At 46.5% G+C, this 16214-nt stretch overlaps 1 protein-coding gene across 14 annotated transcripts in view; it reads left to right on the top strand.

Moving 5' to 3' along the window:
* Positions 1-16214, top strand: part of SETDB2 (SET domain bifurcated histone lysine methyltransferase 2) — a 1645210-nt gene that overhangs the window by 838119 nt on the left and 790877 nt on the right. For all 14 annotated transcript variants that reach the window (XM_069639329.1, XM_069639325.1, XM_069639326.1 and 11 more), the window contains one exon: positions 15438-15557. In XM_069639329.1, coding sequence (XP_069495430.1) covers positions 15438-15557 — 120 coding nt within the window. The remainder of the gene's footprint in view (positions 1-15437; positions 15558-16214) is intronic.

The following is a 16214-nucleotide window of genomic DNA, read 5'->3' as shown; positions in this document are numbered from 1 at the left end:
CAGTTCCCAAATTTGAGGTAAAAACATAGTCCAAGGTTTTGTCTGATGACATTCCATGCCAGGTTGGTAAAGGAGAGCCCGAATGGTAAACATTTCATTGGCATTCAACATATTCCACCTTGCCATAAAATTGCCCCAGGATCTTCCATTCAAATATTTTACCCTCCACCCCTCATATGATCAGAGCAGGTGTTACACTCAAACTCAGAGAAGGGTTCCTGCAACCGTGGGTATGTGCAATTTAGGTCACGAGCAATTGTAACCGGAAAGAAGATGTGGCAACTAAACCATTTACACAATGCTTCCACTAAGGCAACTACAATGTTAGATATGTCTTCTAGAAGAGGGTTAAGATAAACATTCACAATAAAAAAAGTGTTCTCTGTCAGACCTGAACCATCTTTCAAATGTATCATTAGGAAAGAATCAAAGGACTCAACACGCTCCACCGTCCTATCCGGGATATTTGTAATGGCTATTAATAGGCCACTGTAAGGTTGACCCCTCGAGCCTTTCTTTGCATTATGCATTTCTATTTAACATCCATCGATCGAAGGGACTTCAGTCAACCAAGCTTCCTGTATGTTTCTTGGTTCAGAAAACTATTGAACCCTTTAGGGTTCCAAGAGAGAAGGCTGAGATTAAAGTCATTCAAACCTTGTTCAGTGCCGTGCAGACGACCCTAACACTGCAGACAACCATGCCGAAATCAGTACTAGTTCCCCCGACTCTATTGGACAATAAACATCTCGTACCCCAGCATCGATTTTACACTTGATGGACAAATCCATGCCCCAAACCGTTACCCTCCACCTACCTAGCGGTCCTATTTGGTTTATATTCAGGGGCTATAAGACCTTTTTTTTTTTAGAATTTCTACATGGGCATTTAGAACCAAATCACCAATAACTTAGGAACAACAATGCACCCATCTTCCCTCAAGATTATCATCAAACAGATCCACCAGTTGATATCTGAAGACCTAATTACTAACAGGCCTGTTATGGATCTAAGAAGGGTTAAAACCATAAAACGGCTCAGTGGAACATCTTTATCTTCATTAAAGATGGACTTGAGCACAACAATCCCTGGCAATGCAAACCATCTTCCATTCCGATAGCGCGGCTATCATAGCCGAGTTTGATTCAGAGGACTGACCACTCCTAATCCCTCCCAAAACAGCAGCACAACCATTTCTTTCCGAACCCGAAACATGGGACTGCGTAGCAACATCTTTTCAATCCTTAGATGCACTCTTTGTTATCTCAGACAGAATAAACGTGTGATCAGTTTCAATTGTATTAATGTCACCCTGAATACTTTTTGTCAATACTTGCTGGGGCCCTCTTCCACTTTCTTTAGTTAGATTGGGGTCAGTGGTAGGCTGATCACCCTTTCAAGGGTCTGGACTAATACATCCGCAGAGACACTTCTTATGTGGGTACTTATGAAATCAGGCACCCCATCCCACCCTCTCCCTACTTGTAGCAGTCCCAATTTCAGATTGCTTTATCAACTCATCCTGCAGGGTCTCTGAATCCTTCATAGAATTTGGGCATTTAAATCAGCCTCTAAGTTGTATGGCCATTCTTAAAGAAGCACGTTAACCTAATACCAGACACTGTTATTTTAACAAATGGAAACGATTTGTCCTTTGGTGTTGATCATGTAGCATCAATCCTACTGACAGCACACCTTCTCACATTATGCTATATCTTATTTACCTACTAGACTCTGGGCTAGTCTTTAATTAACTAAGAGTGCATCTAGCTGGAGAACGCATGCGCGTGCGGCAGATGTGGAGCTAAACAAACCCGCTCCCGCATCTGCCAATATCCTCTGCATTTATCCTGTCCCTCCGGAGTCAGAACTCTGAGCCAATAGTATCCACACGCAGCGGAACACCTTGGCATGCAGTCGGCCGCAATTTTGGACAAAATGGATGTGGGTGAACTGATAACCGGGACGACAACCCCCATGCGGACCACGAGCCGCCATCTTGATACTTGGAAGCGGCTGGGGATACGTGGTGCGCCTGCCTGTGCCGGTGATACCTACACCTGTGAACCAGGTCGAAGACCCACACACCATCCGCAGGGATAACTGCAGCCCCCGCGGGATACCATTGCAGGAGGGGCGCCGCTTACAAACGCTCTGGACAGCTCGTCTGCCGGCCCTGTGACACGCTCCCCCTCTCCCGCCAGTACAGGTGTCTGGTGCCGCGGAACCTGCAGAGAACTGCCTCGGGCAGGCAACGACCACTGAGGGTTGGGCTCCTCCTAACCCCCCCGGCCGGCAGCTGGACGACTGGGTGTGAGGGTCAAGGAGGGCCTGGGAAGGTAGACCTCCTCCCAACTGACCGTGCTGCACTAGGGTTCTGCAACCCACTCACTCCCCGCAACCACCTGACACCCCAACGGCTTGGCCGGGCCTTGGCTTCGGCACTGGGACATAGGAGGCGGACCCGGCCAGCATAATACGGGCCCAACACTGACGCAAGAACGCCACACAGGCCAATAACTCCACAGAGGCGAGAACTGCACCCAACAAGTGGGCGAAGAACCCACATGGTACACCCCGCGCTCAGGAGAGACTGACACACCCACAAAACCCGCAACACCCACTGGAGACTTGTGCCCGATCCCACTGGACCAAGAGGTGAGGCACTCCCCGAATGCTAATCCCCCCCTCCCAATCCTCGGACCCCACCTCCCCAGTGACTCTGGGGCCGCATAGACCTGTGGTTGGCCTGATTACCCAGGGGCCGCCCCAGGGTTGACAGAGGAGCAGGCCTGTTCTTGGGGCCTGAAGCATGGCCCGGCCCAGGAGGGCACCCTTGGGTCACTTGACACGAGAAGACAGGTGCCGTAGTAGACTACCCCCCACCCCCGGACAACAACCCCCACTGAGGAATAAGCCAACGCTGTAGGGACAAGGAACGGACACTTGCTCCATGGCCCAACTAAAAGGAGTGGTCGGCGTGAGTGGCGGACACCCACCCAACCCAGCACTGGGACAAGTGCAGAGTCAACAAAGACATGCCTCAACAGAGCTAGGGGCAACTGGTACATTCAACACCCACAGGCCCCCGCACTAAGGTAACTTGGAGACACGGCTCCTGGCCAACAATCTGCACTGACCAGTACCCAGTAGGTGCAGAACCAGACGCAGTAACCAAAGAACTCCCCCTGACACGGGCCCTTTGAATCTCCCCTCCATCATACCACGTTGCACTTGGAGGTGCCCGAATAAGCCCACATATTGCCAACCGCAAGACTGTATCCACATAAGGTCGCTAAGGGTCTGAGACATTCCCTCCACCAGAGACCGATCGAGTTCCCCCCTAGTCCCCTTGGTCCACTGCTGTGGTATCATGGGCAAGGACAAGGCTAAACGGCAGACACTCCAAAGCTAAATGGATTTATATACTGTCGGCCCCCCGCAGGGACCTTCCGTACAGGCACCTGAGGGCGGGGAGGTGGCGCCGGAAGACCCTTCCATCGCTCTCATGGATGTCATGAAAGCCATTGGGGAGTCAAGGTCGTCACTGGAAGGGAAAATTGGTGGGCTGTCCGCGGAGCTCTCGTTTTTGCGCCAGGACCTTCATAACCTATCTTCCAGAGTGGGGGAGACAGAAGAGAGGATCTCAAGCACGGAAGACACAATGACACGAATGGAGAAACACCTGGCTACTATCACTCAAAGGGTTTCTCAACTTGAAAACCGAGCGGAAGACCGTGAGGGCCGAGCAAGACGGAACAACATCCGGATTCTCGGAGTTCTGGAAAAGGAAGAGAGGCCCAGCGTCAAACTCTTCCTGGAAGATTGGCTGGCCGTGGCATTTGCGCCCAAGAAGTTCTCGAAATTCTTCTCCATTGAGCACGCCCACAGAGTCCCTACTGGGCACCTAGAACCGGGTGCACCACCACAAACAATTATTGCCAAACCGCGACAGAGATGCTATTCTTCAGATGGCCAGAGCCACTGGACCCATTACCTACAAGGGCCACCGCATCGGCTTCTACCCGGACTATACCAGAGAAGTGCAGAGGGCCAGACAATCCTTTGCCTCTGTCAAGAAGAAGCTACACTCTTTGGCTATAAAATGTGCACTCTTCTTCCCGGCACTCCTGAAGGTGCACTACGAGGGAGCTACTCACCTGTTCTACTCGCCGAAGGAAGCCTGGGATTGGCTGGATACACAAATCCTTAACGGACCGAGACAGCAACGCTCCCCATGTGGTACCCCGACTCGGCAACCCAGGGCGGACCACTCCCCATCGCAATCTGGCACACTGGACCGTGACTCACCCAGGCTCCCACGAGACAGCGAGAATGGCACAGAGAAGGGTTGAGGACTGGCATCAGGGACCCGGTCAAGGATAGACCGATCGAACATCCGGAGGCCAACGAAAAGCGGATGCCGAAGATGGTTAGACCACCACCACAGTCATCTGCCTGACAGTGCTCTCCTACAGGCAGCAATTTTGGGGTATTGTTTGTTTGAGCTTCAAGTTTAGGCTGACGCTCTAGTTCCGAGTGTCGACAATTTTCGGGCGGCAGGTACTTCGTGTTGGGATGGAGTATAGGGAGTGGGAGGGGAAAGTTTACGTTGTTTTTGTGTTGGTTTACAGTTACTACGTATTTACAAGGTTAATGAGTCACATTATGCCACCACTCACTCTGCACTTACTACTCAAACTCCCATCTCGCGCAACCACTGTGTCTCCACTTGCAAACACACCAGTTGCTCACTATACACAACACTTCACCCTCTCTGAAATAAATGCCAACACAGAACCACCATAGACCCTCCATGGAGAGTGCATGGACTCTAACGACAACCACTGAACGCTACAAGTCCCTTAAACTTCTCAACTGGAACGTAAACAGCATGGGTTTGAGCATCAAATGCTGCCTCATTGTCCAATTCCTTAACAGGCGCTCCCCTGACATGGCCCTCCTTACAGAGACCCACTTAGCAGGCTTGACCTGCCAGCTCTTCCGCAGAACCAATTATCGGCTACCATTTTACGCGGGTACACCATGGGGCCCCGGGGAGTCTTGATCCTCTTGCACAAGCCTCTCCCGTTCGAACTACGTGCAGTGGAATAGGACCCCCGCGGTCGGTTTGTGATGTTGCAGGACACGCTTTGGGGGGAGACATTAGCCATACTAGCGATATACTCCTCGCCCGGGCTGGGGGAGGGTCTTTTGAGAGAAGTGGCCACCTTACTGGCGCAACAACAATCTGATTTGTGGATCCCGGAGGGGGATTTTAATGATGTAATGTGCAATATTCGAGACTGGACCCACATCCGGAATCGCAATCCAAATATACCCACAAAGCTGGCGACCCTCACATCCGCGTTAGGCTTAAGTGATGTGTGGAGGGAACTCCAGCCCACAGATCAAGGCTTCTCCTTTCATTCGGGTGTCCATGCATCCTTATCCGGGCTAGATTATTTCTTTCTCCCGACCTCTGAGGCGTACAGGGTAATCAACGCAGAACTGCTCCCCCGCGGTATCTCCGATCCTTCTCCTTTGGAGATGGTGCTCCGCACGGATCGGCCTTTACCTTCCAAGACATGGCGGCTGAACAACTACTACTTGGGTCTTCCCGAATTCGTAGAACATACTACAGAAAAATCCAATTAATATTTTGAAATAAACGCAGGCACTGTAGAGGACCCCACCATACTGTGGGAGGCACATAAAGCAGTGCTTAGAGGAGAAATTATTGCCTGGGCATGCAATAAAAGAAAAGCGCACTACAGGAAAGTGGCGGAGGCAGAAGGAGAGGTAGAGAAATGAGAAACTAGATGCATATCAGATGCCACCCCAGAGACACATCGTTCTCTTCTGAAAGCTATAGAATCCCTCCACAATAAGGCACTAGATAATGCAAAACAGGCACATAGGGAGTCAAGGACTAGAATCTATTAATGTGCTGATAAGGCGGGCAAACTATTGACCTGGTTGGAGAAACGTGAAGAGGTGCATAGACATGTCAGACAGATTGTTGACAGCCGGAATGGGCCAGCCCAAACAGACCCAGATATAGCAGAGGCTTTTGCCCAATTTTATGCCAATCTCTATAGGGTCCCAACATCTCCAACAGATCCATCCTTCTTGGACGGGATTATGCTCCCGCAGCTGTCGGAGCAGCAGAGAATGCACCTTGATGGGGAGCTAGACGAAACCAAAATCACAGAGGCCATGACCCATCTCTAATCCGGGAAAACGCTGGGTCCTAATTGATTCCCGGTCGAGACATGGAAGAGGCTGGGCAGCAATAAGATGGCGACCCCCCCTCCACAAAATGTTCCTTGCAGCTAGTGAACAAAGCACTCTTCCACTGGACCTGTGAAGGGCCAGCATTGTGGTTATTCCTAAACAGGGTAAACCCTCCGACTTATGTACATCATATAGGCCGATATCGCTTATTAATGGCAAAGTTAACATTCTAGCCAAAGTACTAGCTACCAGGCTGCAGTTGGTCATATCCTCCCTAGTCGCATTGATCAGTGCGGCTTCATGCCACACAGGTGAACAAGAATGAATCTACGCCAACTTCACTTATTGCTGAAACGTGCCCCAATTATCGATCCGACACTCACCCTTCTTGCGATTGACTTCGAGAAGGTGTTTGATTCGGTGATATGAGAATAGGGCTGTACCGAAATAGCATGTTTAGTATTCGAACAAATGGTTTGTCAACTATTCGGCCGAAGCAGAATATGAAGCCGAACAGTTGCTTTATTTTGGCTCAATGTTCCAAACTTCGAAAAACACACTTATTTAAAAAAAAGCACCATTTTAAATGCATTCTATACTTTTATTTCTCTTCATTGTAATTAATGTAGCATCTTTATTTAAAGTAGAACAGTCAGAAATAAAGCAGATTTAACCAAAATGAAGGGACCAAATGTACAGAAGATTGTTGCATATTCAGTGCCAATTAAAGTAGGAGGCTTCACAAATGCAAAAGGACTGGCTTTATTAATTAGATGCGTTGCATTCTCTATCCAGTTGCAAAGTCGATGTGGTTGAGTTTCTGAACTTCTTTGCAGCTCACATAGAAATGTATAAAATGGTTCATGTCGGCTCTTGCAGGACACAAGACAAGAGGAAATCTGATATGCGTGAACTCCATCTCACAACTATTCAACCCACCCAAACAAATGCTGCTCACTTTTCACTTCTCCTAGCCACTCTTTCTCGCCAATACACAAACATGCAACTTAGAATTTCATGATAAAATATCAGTTAATGTTAAACTCAGGACTCAAGTCCTTAAAAAAAGAAAATGGGGGACTATGGCGTACGCAATCGGAAGTGACATGACAGGAACTGAAAGGATCTATGCACATTTCTTTCAGTTTGTTTTTTCCAACTGAAAAAAGTGCACATTGCATATAAACATTCGCCAAAAGAAAAGATGTTCCTGTATTGTTGCAGGCTAAGTATAAAAGATGAGCACCTTTTTTGTCAAATCTGTAATAAAACACGCCCTAAAGAGCAGATTACAATATAACATATTTTTCAGCTGTGTGATAGCAATTTGGCTGGTCTAATTCTATTCAGTTTTGCAAACTGAAGTCTATATTTGCCTTTCTGAGTTCATGTTGCATTGTATTAAAATCACGATGTCAAAGTATTCGGCAAGAATTCGGCCGAATACTTACTCAAAGCCTACGTTCGGTACACCCCTATATGGGAAAGCCTCTGGGCGACGACGAGGCGTATGGGCATTGGAGAAACCTTTCTCAGGTGGGTTCAACTTCTATATGAAGCTCCACAAGCAGAGGTCAGGGTAAACAGCTGGTCCTCCAGGACATTCTCTATGGTCAGGGGCACGCAGCAGGGCTGTCCTCTATACCCCCTCCTCTTTGCTTTAGCAATTGAACCACTGGCCCAGTGGCTTCGACAGGCTGCCACATGGTTCGGGTTCCGATGGCCGGAAGGACGAGAAGATAAGGTCTCACTCTACGTGGATGACCTATTAATTTAGCTGAGTGACCCGAACCGTGCATGTCGGATAATAACCCGGATGCTGACAGCCTTTGGTGACTGTAGTGATCTGAAAGTAAACTGGGGAAAATCGGTTTGTTTTCCAGTAAAGGGGGTGACCTGGCAATTCCCCGAGACGCTCCATATCGAGTGGAGAGTGATGGTTTTCACTACCTGGTTATATGGGTCGCTGGGAACCTCTCAGACCATGTGTCTTATAACTTGCACCCACTAACCGATCGCTTTGCGGAGGACGTGAAACATTGGATGCTCCTCCTCCTCACACTTATGGGTAGGGCGGCGCTTTTTAAGATGATGGCACTCATGTGCTTCCTGTACGTGCTGCTGAACGCCCCACTTGCAATACCGAACTCGGAATTCATCCGAATGGAACGCCTCCTCAGGAAACTGTTATAGAAAAGCAGACAACCCCGTATTGCGTTGACTACGCTACAAAGGTCCATCTGGGAGGGGGGTATTGGAGTCCCGCATTTTAGGGGTCCTATTACTGGGCTAGCCAGCTAACAGTGGTCAATGATCTGCTCCACGGGGACCATGAACTCCCGCACATTAAAGGAGAGATGCCCATCACCCAAGATACCCTGCCACTCGGCACACTGTACCGGACCCTCCCCAAACCCCCCCCACCTCCCACACAAACAATGTCAACACATATTGCGGCCACTTGGAGGCAGGCACATACCCACATAGGCTGGGGGAATAGGATAACTCTGGCACAACCACTGTGGCACAATTATATGCTCACAGAAGTGCGGAAACTTGCTGCACAGGCTTGGTGGGTGGAGGCTGGGATAACCACAGTAGGTGATGTCATAGCTGACTGTTCTACTCTCCCATTAGAGACACTGCAACAGAAATTCAGAATTCCCACGACCGAGCGCTACCGCTTTATACAATTGACACATGCCATCAGTGGACACCGGCAGGCACTCACTGATGCACCAGCCTGCACACCCCTGGAACGCAACCTACTTACACAATACATTCTCACTAAATTCACATCTGTTTTATATAAACCCATAGATGCATTCGCTACTCCAGAGTTGGCTAGCCTTAGAACTAAGTGGGGAAAGGGATGTTGGTACCATAGAATCAGAGGATTGGATCCAAGTCCTTATGCACCCACCCAAAATCGCAATAGACTCCAGAATCTGACTGGTACAGCTCAAAATACTCCACCGGGTATACTATCCCCATATGGCCCTGTTCGGCTGGGGGCGGGCTACTGATCCCAACTACTTGAGTTGTTCGGGAAAGGAGGGCACCTTCATCCATCCCCTCTGGGAATGCCCCCGGATTAAGACCTTCTGGAAGCAATGCTGCCAGACATTAACAAGGATCCTGGGTCGCACGGTGGCATTATAACCTGTGACACTGCTATTAGGGGTCCCAGTTGAAAACACCTCGAACAAGTGGGATGTTATCTTCCTATCCACAGCATTGGGTTTGATAAAGCGAGACATGGCACAGAAATGGGGAGCCCTGGAGTGCCCTTGGCTCAATGGTCTGGCGAAATGGACATTTGTGCTGCGAAGGAACACAGAATATATACAGCACGGGGGTGCCCGACAAAGGCTGCCAAGATCTGGGGGAATGGGAAGAGGGTGCAAACTGAGAACCCAAGCCACGAGGCGGGAGGGCGTTTGGGAGTGTATTAGGGAATATAGCAAGAACTATACAGCTACAAGAATGAGTATGAAGTGGTGCAACAAGAACGGCTCGACGAGCCAACTCAAGGCTATGGGGGGGGTGGTGGGGAACTCGTTTGTATGTTGTACGATTGTTACAAAATCAATAAAATGTGTTATTAAAAAGAGTGCATCTAGCTGCTCTTTCTTCTTACACCACTTTGCAAAATAAAGTTTCTTGGTGTAAAATCCCTGTCATCAAAGCCTTTATGGAAGGCGTCAAAAGATTACACCCTCCAATTTCAAATCCATCTCGTGGCTGGGACTTGAATGTGGTCCTTGCTAAACCTATGGGCCCTCCTTTTGAGCCAATGCATAAAGCCAAGTGTTTTACTTCTAACACTGCTTTTATCGTGGCCAAATCATCAATAAGGAGGGTACGTGGAATTGCGGGCTCTCTCAGTTCAAGACCCATCTGTTACCATTCACAAGGAGAAAGTGGTTTTGCGCACACATCCACGTTTCTCTCCAAATTTCATCTCAAAGTTCCATGTCAATCAGACTATAGAACTTCCAGCGTTTTCCCAAAATCCCACTTATTCAGCGGATAGAAGCCTCCATATACTAGATGTAAGGAGATCAGTTATATATTACCTCCATAATACAAAACCACTATGGAAAACAGATCAATTTGTTATTTCCTCAGCCACTGGAAGAGAAAGGGATCCTGTCTCAAAGTCAGCATTTTCAAAATGGATTGTAAGATGCATCCAAATGTGTTACTCTCTTTCAAAGAAAACTTTACCCTTTACACCTAGAGCACACTCTACTCGAGGCACAGAGGCTACCTTAGCTTTTATTACAAATGTACCTTTCTATGCCACCTGGAGTTCCATTCACACATTTACACAACATTACTGCTTAGATACTCATTCTAAGAGTGATTCTCAGATGGGTCAAGCTGTGCTAGGACATCTTTTTGCTGCTCTACATCCAAACATCATGCAACCATCTCCTGTCCTGGTGCTGCTTCCTAGTCTATGTCTATGCACAGCATGTGATTCTAAGCAGATCCACGAGCCTCAGAAGACACACATTTCCAAGCGTAATCGTATTTCTGATGCTTGTATCTGCTTGGATTCACATGGGCCCGTCCTTCCTTCCCCCCTTGGAGTTGAAGGTACATAGTCCTCTAAACACCTTTTCTTTATTTTCTGTATTCGCGCATTCACTTCATGCTCCCTCTTGTCAGAAACAAAACAATCCGACAGACCTTGACGCATAAAAGATTGTGGTTACAATACATATCACACAGGGATAGTATTAGAAACACGCCCAGTCGGCGTCCCTATTTTTAAAGTTCAAAAACAGAATGCAATACTCTGCACCTACCACTAGATGTCCCCCTTTGCACAGCGCCTGAATCTAAGCAGATACAAGCATCAGAAATACAATTATGCTAAGTAATGTATGTCGTATACAGTCACAATAGGTTCTTATGAAGGCACTCAGTAACTTATTCACCAAACAAAAGAAGGTAAGTGATGCACTACGATGGAACCATGTCCCAAGAAATATACCCCAACTTTAAAAGTCCAATCCCTCTGAGGAGTAGGGACTTGTACCCAAGAGTCACAAATCTTCTCAGAAATAAGGTCTGATGTAGGAAGAGTTCTTGTGTTGTTGAAATGTTCCAGAGAAGATATTCAACAATCCTGATCTTTCCGGTACCGCTGCTTTGGGACACGATGATCAAAAAGCGATTGAATGGAATATCCAAATTTTATTCTAAGGAGAACAGGAGGGAGTTGGGGGGGGGGTACAAATGCTATGCATTTACTTACCCCCTAACTCATATTTTCCCTGCAGACTAGGTGGGTCGACAGGGGGTCACTGAAGGTAGGTTTTCCTGCCATAGGTTCTAGTGAGAGATGCTCAGTAGCTGCAGGTGCAAAGATTCTTCTGGTCAGTTCCAGGGGCAGAGAGCCAAGCCTTGGCGATGAAGAATTGCAAAAGGCACTGAGATGGACCTTTTGAGGACACTTCACCAGACAGGGGAAGGCGAGATCCAGCGACTTCCACCGCTCACAAGTGACGGCAGGCGTCCTTCCAGTCATAGGTGAAAACCTTCCAGAGCAGAATCCCTTAAAGCTGGGAGGCTGAAATTCGGCAGGAAGGTGACTTACACGCGAACACAGAACGGCAACAGTTCTTGGGAGGTAGCCCACTGGAGAGCTGGTCAGTCCACCGGGTGGTCCAGGGACAGTTCCAAAGGCTCGGGACGGCTGGATCCACGAACATGTCAAGACTGGTTGGTCCCACAAGTCCAAGGCTTGAAGCACCCCTCTGGCCTTTGCAGATCAGGTAGTCCAGTGTGACTTCACCAGACCAAACGCAGGAAAGAGTACTGGGCGTCTTCGGGAGTCGTCCACGGATCTTCAGTCATCTGCTCTTTTACACAGGATACCTGGCTCCAACGCTGATCTGAAGAAATGGCTACAGGAGGCCTCTTCTTATCCAAGAGTTTGCCTGGAAGCAAGTCCAAGCCCACCAATGGTAAGGATCTGCACCATTCAAACAGCCAGAAGCGGTCAAATAAGGGACTACTGTGGATTTCACTCATGCCATACACATAGACTTTCAGGTATCATGGAAGTGAAATGGGACCAGACAGTCCCAGCCCCTTCCTGGGCCACATATACAAAGGCATAACTAGCCAGCAAAAGCAGCAGCTTTCCCAGGCAAGTGCATGACCTATATGGGATTTCCTGACCTGGGAAGGCAGGAAGAAGGCCAAACATCAATATGGCCAAAGAACAAGCAGAATTCTCATGGTGTGCCATTTTAGGGCACTAGCCAAGTTCATTAGCCATACGTGCCAAATGCGAATGTGCACACTGGAAATAACGCAAAAGTAGTAAACATATGTTTGCTGCAACCATCTGGTCTTTAGGCACATATAAAAGTAATCAAAAATCCCAACTGTAAAATACTAGGGAGATACAAACGTATCCCCACTACACTGCATTGTAAGATGTGTGCAATGTAAAAAGTTACCTAAAAGGGAAACATAGTTTCCTAGTACTGATAGTCTGAAGGACTGATCGGTTTCTCCCCAAACAAAATTAGAAAAGGCATGGGGAGAATTCAGGACAGGTTTAAAAATAAAAGCAAAACGTGTGGGGGCCCACAGAAAGATGGAGGGAAAATTATTGCCAAAGGAGAAATCTTTCACAACAGTTTTTTTTACTGTGGGGTGATGACTGAACAGTCCTGTAGAGATGTTAACCTCTTGCAGACATTTTACACATAGGCTGATGTTGTTGCAAGGTGTCGACAGCTAGGGAAGGGAAAGTAAGCGAGGTGTAAGGTAGTTTGAGATAAACACCACTTTTGTATGAGATAGTGGAGTGGGGGTTCATCGAGAAGTGTACTGTATAGTAGGATATTTATGTTTGTATTGTATGGAGGACATACAAGTATGCCCCATGCATTCAATGTGTACCGAAAGATCAATGAGTGCTGTACACATTAACCAGCTTATTTCTGGTGCTTATTTCCTGCACCCCGAAAATTAGAGATGTACAACCACATGAAAAAAACTGGGGTAGTTAAAAAATGAAAATCATAAATGAATGTGCAGTAAATCTACAGGTGTAAAATGTACTAAGTACTGAACTCATTAAAAGTAACACTGGTGGACCAGATCAAATCTTGGGACCCATACATTAGGGTTCGCCCAGTTGATGAAGTTCACACCAGGTTTGAACCCTGGTCCTCAGTATGACATGGGTACACCAGATTGGCTTTCAACCCCACAGACACTGCTGCTCAGCGGCGGACATCAAATGTCTTATGAGCTTCTAAGGATGCATGTATCACACTACCCTTTCACTTGCATGGCACCTGTGGAGGGGTGGGGGGCAGCCCATGAATTTGCTGAAGCTTCCACTCCTGACTGCATGGTAGGGATAAAAATTGTAGTCAAATGATGAGCTGCATCTCAAAAGGCTGTGCATGATCAATATCAAAGACAGATTGGAGTCAAATCAGTGTCGGGCTGTGAATGATGTGGCCAGTTTGCCTTATTTTAAATAGATACGTTGTAAAAAAGTGATATATGTGAAACTTGCTCACAGGTACTGTGTTTACAGTGGAAATAAAATAACCGCTTCAAATAAGGAAAATACAGTACATTCCGAAGGACCTGAGGGCCCTTTGTTGGATATTTTAAGAGAAAACATTTGTGATATACTAATATTGGGAGTGGTCTTGCATGAATATTTGTTCATGAAGAAGTACTGTTGACTTAACATTTTCGTATGATATTCATAGACTGGGCTTTTCCCTCCTGAGGCAACATCCCCATGTACCTTGTCCCCTCCCCTTTTCCAGTCCCTATCTGCACCACCACATAATTTCCTTTTTTATCTTCTGTTTTTAACTGACTTTTTACAAACATTTGCATTGTTATGTTGTGGTATATTTTGATATAGAATGTTTTGTTAGGTTTTTATAATGGTGTTAGAATTTCGGTATGTTGTTTAAAATGAGTGGAGAATGGGACTCGGAGAGAGGAGTTCAAGGGAAAAAAAAGTGTTTATCTGCCATTTTAAGAACATGTCTGAGATGTTAAAAAATGGCTTAGTGGAAGCACAGTCCATGCTGCGTTTACTCTTACTCTAACCAATTGTCTTTGGTTTCGGGAGATTTGTTATGGCATGTGATACCAAACGCACATACATTGGCCAAAGTACACATATTGTAAAGACCCTTATTTATAATTAGCACCCCTGTGGTGGGCCAGGGGGCCTCCCAGACAATCGGGAAGCCCGGAACATGGGCTTTAACTTATGGTAATGCCCGTGTTCTGTGTCTCCTCAGAAGTGGGAGGCCTCGATCTTCCTTTCTGGGCTGCAGGTAAGTGGTCATCTTCCACACCCCCGAATCCCACCTCCCTGCAGATTCTTTGTCCCTTCCCGGTCCAAGGAACAAGGATTTTCTCAGCACTTCCCCGCTGTGGGCAATGTCCAGCATGAAAAGGTAGAAGGGACTACATTTCGTTTCTTTCTCCCTTTTTCATGGTGGCCACCTTATTTTGTTGTTTTTTTAAAGTTGAGAAACGGCAACTTGACCCAGTAATGCCCCCGCCCGCTGGGTTTTATTGCTAAAGTAATGTGTACTTTTAACTGACCAATTTTTCTATTTCTCCTTTAATTTTCAAAATTAGAAGATACTGCTGTGACAGTAGTTGCAAGTTATTACTTCCAGATAACTTTGACCTGTGACAGGCTATGTTTGTGTTTAAGACCTAAACAACACCTTTCATAGCACATTCGGGTTACACAGATGTATGTATCAATCTTCTGCTGAAAAGTGACTGCAGTATGTTAGGTACAGTGCCTTTTTCAATTACAGCAGTGTTCCCCAAAGACCCTGGAGGAATCCAAATGAAATACAGACATCTTTAATTGAAAGGCACTTGGGGAATGGATCAAGGGGTACCACTTTGAAAGCATGTTCACATGCAATCAGTTAAGTGTGAGCAGGACATTACATTAATGTTCTGCAATTATGGCAACCGGAACAACCAGTTCTCCCAACCCATGATCTTAACATGTGCCCGGCATTAATAACATACTGACTGATCAAGAAACATATTAGTACTATCAACACTATCAGATGTCAAATATATTATCGGTTAGATGTAAACACCAGGATTGCGGTTTTCTTTTTGCACCTGCCTTTAATTGTATTTTTCTGTCTGATTTTCAGATCATTGTGTGCTTGTCTACAGCTCACTGCGAAAGCCTCTGGACACATTCCTGGCAGGTCTCGTAGCAAAGACTTGCCAGGTTATTACTACAGAAGATTGCACAGAAGCATTCCCACTGGGTAAGAATTTAGGTTAATTTGCATTTTAAAAAATATGTGTTCAGGGTGTGTATTCAGATTTTATATTTATATACAAGCAGTGACTATTTGGCCCATAATTTGCAGGTCTAATATGAAGAAATCCTTGTGCATAATGTCTCATCTCCTCTATGATGAATTAGTTCCAGTCATTTAGGTCCCTTAAGCGTCACTACTTTCTAACAGTTTTTTCCCTCTGTTGGAAGAATTTTGTTCACAACAATTGTGAAAATTTTAACTGCCTTAAAGAGGTCATATTTTTATTTTTATATTGGCATTTTGAATTGGAAACCTACAGACAATAGCAAGCAAGAAAAAAGAAAGAATAAAAAAACAACAAAAAAACAGAAAACACCTGTGCCTCTCCCCAACCGCTTCCCCCGGCCCCAGCAGTACTTGCCCTCACCCCCAAACTTGCCCATGTTGCATAGCTAAACCAGGTTCTAAATCATGCAATACCTAAAATAGAGTTTCAGTGGACTATAAACAATGTTATAGTCACTTTGAAAAACATTCCTGGACCAGCCTCCAGTGAATTTGGCTTGATCACCCTTAATTAAAGAAGTAATCCACTCAAGAGTCAAGAAGTTCCAAACCTTAGAGAACCATTGGCTGACATTAGGTGAACATTTTGATTTC

Source organism: Ambystoma mexicanum, chromosome 7q (genome assembly GCF_040938575.1).
Source record: "Ambystoma mexicanum isolate Mex_15411 chromosome 7q, UKY_AmexF1_1, whole genome shotgun sequence".
NCBI lineage: Eukaryota > Metazoa > Chordata > Amphibia > Caudata > Ambystomatidae > Ambystoma > Ambystoma mexicanum.
This window is presented reverse-complemented; position numbering and strand designations above follow the sequence as displayed.